This window comes from Notolepis coatsorum (genome assembly GCF_963971535.1).
Source record: "Notolepis coatsorum genome assembly, chromosome: 17".
Lineage (NCBI taxonomy): Eukaryota > Metazoa > Chordata > Actinopteri > Aulopiformes > Paralepididae > Notolepis > Notolepis coatsorum.
The window spans coordinates 14987254-14993647 of record NC_140181.1 but is presented as its reverse complement, the minus strand read 5'-3'; the positions used below and the strand labels follow the sequence as shown (position 1 = coordinate 14993647).

General features: G+C 51.2%; 1 protein-coding gene across 2 annotated transcripts in view; it reads left to right on the top strand.

Annotated features, from left to right (window-relative positions):
• Positions 1–2627: 2627 nt before the first annotated feature.
• The window catches only part of c1qtnf12 (C1q and TNF related 12), a 53360-nt gene continuing 49593 nt past the window's right edge, over positions 2628–6394 (top strand). For both annotated transcript variants that reach the window (XM_084333248.1, XM_084333247.1), the window contains exon 1: positions 2628–3210. In XM_084333248.1, coding sequence (XP_084189374.1) covers positions 3016–3210 — 195 coding nt within the window. In that variant the 5' untranslated portion in view covers positions 2628–3015. The remainder of the gene's footprint in view (positions 3211–6394) is intronic.

Genomic DNA, 6394 nt, shown 5'->3' with positions numbered 1-6394 from the left:
GTTGTACAGTGTCCCCCACCCACCCCTCCTACCCACCCCCCCCCCACCCACCCAACCACCTCCAATGTACAGTCCAATGTACAGTCCCATAATCCAATGTACAGTGTTGTTTGTACAGTTATACAGTGTCCCCCACCCCTCCTACCCAACCCCCCCCCCCCCCCCACTCCTACCCAACACCCCCCCCCCCCCCCCCCACTCCTACCCCCCCCCCCCCCCCCCCCCCAACCACCTCCAATGTACAGTCCCACCCCCACCTACCCAATCCAATGTACAGTTTCTACGCCTAATGTATATACTCTTTTCTTTCTGGACTCTTTTTGTATCACAAATACAGTACTGTAATTGCAAATCTGGTATGTCATAAATGTATAGATGTAGCAGTACTGTCTATCTGTATGTCATGTATGTCATATATGTTACGATGAATTGGAAATGGGGGACCCTGGTGGAAACAAGACGAAAGTCTTTCTCTGGTCTGCATCCCCTTAACAATTGTATGTATTGAGCTGTACTGCACTGTACCCATTCTGCAATCTGTTAATAAAGTTTTCATTCATTCATTCATTCATTCATTGTATGATCCCCTCGCGCTCCATTTAGCCCCTCCCCCCTACCGGCGCTCTCTCCCACGAGCTCAAAATACCGGAAGTATTGCGGTGGTCTATTGGAAAATCAAATAAATGTTGTGCTGCATGTTGCTGCCTCTAGGTGGCACTGTGCTCCAAAGTAATCTAGTTCTGATGTATTTATGTATGGGAGCCCATAGACATAGTTAGACAATATTAGACATGAGAGAGGCAGCATATTATCAGGTCGTTTTACTATCGTCTCGTTTTACTAACAGGCATGCGTTTATGAGCCAATGAGTTATATGACAAGGAGATATATATATATATATAAGAGATATGTTACAGCCCAGTTGAATACCTGTCTATCCATAATCCATCAAAATAAACCAGGACTTGACCATGGTCACCTTAGTCATGATATAAAAAAAATTATTAAATAAAAATTTAGAATTTTCTGGTATTATAGCAATTAATTCCAGGGGGACGTTCCAGACTATTACAAATGCATGTAGGTAATAAAAAAAAAACTCAGAAAAGACACCAGTAGCCTACAGCCTATGCCCCAGAGAGGAAAACCATAGGTTATCGTGCAGTATTTCAGATACACAGTCAGAATTCTTTCCTTGGCACCGTGTCAAACAACAGATTACGAGACGTTGCCCGAGGCTTCACTTCTTCTCTACTGCTTGGATCCAAACACAGGGCTTTAGTGGAGGGATATTGAGCCAACATGACAGACACTCTCAAAAGATACACATTCACTAGTGCTCTCTCTCTCTCTCACACACACACACACACACACACACACGCACACACACGCACACACACACACAGGCAGACACACACAGACACACACACGCACACACACACGCACACGCACACGCACACACACACACACACACACACACACACGCACACACACACACAGTCAGGCAGACGCACACACGTCTGCCAAAACAACCTCCCCATCTCTCGGCAGAGTCGCGAGCATTTCATCCATGAGATAAAACAGAACTTAACAAGCCACTGGGGTTGCCAATTCCACTGATGAAAAATAGAGACAAGGCGAGGAGAGAGAGAGAGAGAGAGAGAGAGAGAGAGACAGACGGAGAGAGAGAGAGACAGAGAGAGAGAGAGAGAGAGAGAAGCGGGAGGAGAGAGGGTGATGATAAAACTCTGAGCCCTCCTGCAAGCTCAGAGCAAACTGAGATGCAGAGGGAGAGAGAGTGAGAGAGAGAGAGAGTGCAACAGAGCGAGTGAGAAGGGGACCTACCACACACTCAAGACAAACAGGACTCTGGAATGAACTGGCGCATGTTCTTGGACTTATTGACCTGAAAGGACAGTCAACAGGGAACTGTTCTGGTTCTGTTTTCATTCTGCTTTCTGGGCCAGAAGCAGAGGAGCACAACGTTTCACTCGCTCACTCACTCACTCACTCACTGTTCCTCTCGCAGGGAAGAGAACAGGGCTCGCTCTCCAAGGAGAAACCTTGGAAACAAGAAGAAACAAACCAAAGAACTGGAGGGAGCTTCACCAGCCTGGACTTCCTTCACTCTGCTCACCCCCCCCCCCCCCCCCCCCCCCGCGGGCACCCTGGGCTGAATGCTGAACTGACGGCCTGAATGCTGAACTGCATTTGGGGAAGGTAAAACCCCAACTTTCCCTCTCTCCGTGGATCTTGCCGTTTTCCCACAGCTAACTTCTCGACACACACCGCCAGCCAGGGGATCCGCTCGCTACGGGGCCGTGGCTGGGGAGAGAAGCAGGACAGAGAGAGGAACAGAGAACATTTCCATCCATCTACCACCACAAGCCTCCCACCCACCCACCCACCCACCCACCCTCCCTCCGCTTCGGACGCCCCTCCTCTCCGCCTCTCCCTTTAACCCCCCCCCCTGTGCTGCCCCCCCACCCCCACCCCTCCCTCCCACCCTCCCTCCCTCCTCGCTCATCATCACCACCCCCCCAACAGAGCAGAAAGCGTGAAAAATCTCACTAATGGGTTTATTTGCTGTCAGATCTGCGCCGATCTGTCATTCCCCGGGAACCATTGGACACTGACACATTTCATAGTTGAGTAAGCCGCCCGGCTTTCCTGGCTGTGAGCGAGCTGTGTGCCCCCTCTCTGCAGCGTCCTCCACCACCACCGAGAGGCTCATCAGGAGAGAGCAGCGACAGCAGCGACAGCAGCAGGAGCAGAAGCCGGTCGGACGCAACCCCCTCGGATTTGGGAGAGTCCCCAGAACCACCCTCACCCTGCAGGTCCTCCGGTGAGAGCGCCGCATCCAGTCGACGAGTGCTCCCCGACTCCATCCCTCCCTCCCTCCCTCCCCTCATCCGGAGGAGCTCAAGGCCGGTCCCTCACCGCCAGGAAGACCCTACAGGTGGACGACGTCTCGGCAGGGAGGGCGAGAGAGAGAGAGAGAGAGAGAGTCTGAAGATGTGGTGCGGCGCGGCTGGGCCGCTGGCGGTGGTGGTGGCGGCCGTGTTCTGGACTCAGTGTGTCCTACTGGAAGGGGTGGACGCCAAGAAGGAGAGGAAGAGGCCAAAGGAAGCCGCCCCACAAAACACGGAGACCTACAACTCCACCCTGTCCAACAGCGAGGAGGTCGGCGGGGGCGGCGGCAGCGTCAAGGTAACCGTTTCATCTCCCGTCGTATAGAAGTTTGACTATACTTCAAGTTTCAGGTTTTGTTTTATTCGTGACATATAAGGTACATGTGTGTACATTACAGTGAAATGCTTGGTTCTTCTGGGAGTGCGCTTCATACAGTGAAGAGTAAAAACAAATAACGTCCAAACACTATACAAAATATACAATATACAAAATGAAAGTACAAAATGCAACAAAAATGCCAAAAATGAGACGTAGTGCAAATCTTTTAGTGATAAATAGATTAAATATGGTGTAGCGTTAAAACGTGTGTTAAAGTGTCTAAGTGAATGTTAAAGGTGAGTGTTTAAAGTGAGTGTGTGCATGTGGATGTGTGTGTGCAGTAGTGAATGTAGATAGATGGGCTAGTGTTGCATGGAGTCATCGAGCATCCTGATGGCCTGGGGTTATAGAAGCTCCTGTCTCTGTGAGCCTGTGAAACGTATCATTAAGATATCCCGCTCTTATGATCGATTTAACAGCACATGAACTCGTCGGGCCGTGTCGTAAACACTAAGGAAAGGTGCACGTAAAGCTTTGGGAGAAGTCACGACAAATCTAAAGCTCGCGGCTAATTACTAGATATATGTATCTCCACTCGTTGACATCATCAAATGGAATGTGTTGGACTTTATGGATGTGTGATGTCTTGTCAGAAGCGCCGCTGTGCTGCTTGGAGCCAGACGCCGGGGCAGGACAGGTGCTGCACGGCCAGGGTCAGTCTGCCAAGAGAGCGAGCCGGCGGAAAAATGTGTGAAACGCTAAATGGACGACTTCCTGAAGAATGTGAGGAATGTGAACATCTAAAGGCTGATCAATGCACCAATTAGTCGCCACAGCGGGCGTCTGACACCCATTTTCCAGCCTATCAGGTTCAAAGATTAGAATTGTTTTTTTTTGGTTCTAGACTGTTTTGCGAATCGATGAGGCAAAAGAAATGCGAGTATATCTCCCGTTAAGATTATAAACGTTATACTTTCAGTGCACCAGGAAACCGCGTCAAGGGAAAGTAGTTTTCATCGGAAACCACTTTTTTTTTTTGTGTGGAATTGAAATAGACAAACGTGGTTCTGTTTTCCAATAACAGCACTTGACCTTCAACATTTGTTTATTGGTTTATTGCTGGTTGTTGCATATTTGCAGGAGTTTCCAAACGGGATATTAGTTTTGCTCTCAGCCCACCCATTGTGTTGGCATTCTCAAATAACTCTCCCTGCTCCATATATACCAACCACTCCTCTACCAGCCTGTCTCTGGAATACTATTGGTGGTAACTTCCATTGCTCTTTCCTTCTCCTTCTTCTTATACTTCTTTCTTGTTTCTTGTTCTTGTCCTATTCTTCTTTCTCTCCCCCCCAACCCCCCCCCCCCCAAAGAAGAAAAACCAAGCCGTGAGGTCTTCCCCCCTGTATCTTTAAGAACACATTGTGGTCTGGTTGTGGTCGGACTGTGTTTATTTGACTTGGTTTGCCCTGTAAAAGCAGCGGCTATGAAGGATGACCTTGTGTCAACCTGGAGGTCCTGCTGTAAGATTGCACCTCACTGGGATTTCACTTCTTCTCTCCCTCGCGTCCCGGTGGGAGTGGGGATGTCTCACTAAACTGTCTCCACACCCCCCCCCCCCCCCCGCCCCGGCCACCGCAGCAGCCCACCACCGCTCAGACCCCGGCGCGTAAAAAAAACTCCTGGGAAAAAAAGCGTCGGTGAGGTGGTGCGGATATTTAAAGAGCTCTCGGCGATGCCTGTTCCCAGCCCATTGACTCTGTCATTCACAGGGCTCTAGTCCGACTCCGCCAGGTCTGGGACATCCGATAGGGGCGGTGTGGCCCCCGAAAAACTGGGGCAGCGTGCCGAGTAAACCCCTCACAAAGCCCCATAGAAAGGGTCCTGAAAGAGAACACCTCAGCGAGGATTAGCCCCCTGCGCCCCCCCCCCCCCCCTCACCAGCATTCTTTTCATCTCATCTCCCACAATCTGAGGGTAATGACATAATCGCTCCTAAGACCCAGTGTTATGCCTGATAGTGTCTCTGCCAAACACTGTCACCTCTGATTGGGAGCCCGGCTTAAGGCCTAACATCTAAGGTTAAGAGGGAGAGAGGGAGAGAGAGAGGCCTCGGAGTCGGAGAGAGGTCGGAAAATGCAACAGCCCCGTTTTGTTTGCCGCCTCTCTTCTTCGATCCCAGGACCCTTGTTCACCGCAAAACACCATTCCTGTTGCAAAACGTTGCTTCCCTTTGGTTAGTTTGTAAGTTCGTCCCATCACACGCCTGTAGCTTTTCCCAGAGAAAACAACACGCCGGGTCCTTTGGCAGGTCGTTTGTGTTTTTAAACAAGCCAAAAGTTTATACTCCCCTGCGTTTCTACATCTGAGTTTCTTTTTTTGCCCCCGGTTTGGAAATCCGTGGAAAAGTCTTCCCATGATGGCATTTTAGTTTTCTATCTTGGCAAGCCCCCCCCCCCCCCCCCCCCTCCCGCCCCCTCTCGCTCGCGCGCGCGCGGGTTCCTGGCAGGGAGCGGCCGACGGCATTCCTGAGGAGATTTTTCCATTTGAAATTGATCACAATATTGAAGGTGTGGAGTTGTGCACCGGGTGGAATTCTGCTGCGGCGTGATGATGACTTTGGAAGCAAACCCCGGGCCGGGACGACTTGTGAACTACGTGTTGCGTGACACACACACTGTGTATACCGACCCATTTAACCTCTTATTCGAAGAAATACCGGGGGGTGGGGGGGCACGTTATATAGGAATAACATTTGGCGGATCACGAAACTCTAACCCTCCACCCCCCCCCCCCCCCCCACACGGTAAACAAGAGAGAGAGAGAGAGGCGCTGTACGTCGTCGTCGTCGGAGCCCCGCTCCGCTCCGCTCCTCTCCTCCACGCGGAGCGACGGGAGGAATCTGTCTCACCTCTGAACAGCGAGGGGTCTGTGATGGCTGTAATTGAGGCAGTCAAGTCGAGCGTCACGCCTGGCGCGTTGAGTAATGGCTGAGGTTAGCCCTCGGGGAGGGTTTGTGTTTCCCTTCTCTCATCCCCAGCCTTCATCCCCGGCGATGATTAATGCTGCTGCAGTGTGTGGGACCGTTTTCGGATCTCTCTCTACCCCCCTACACCGCCGAGACGTGCCCCCCCCCCACCCCCCTCTAGAGGAAACAGGCCCA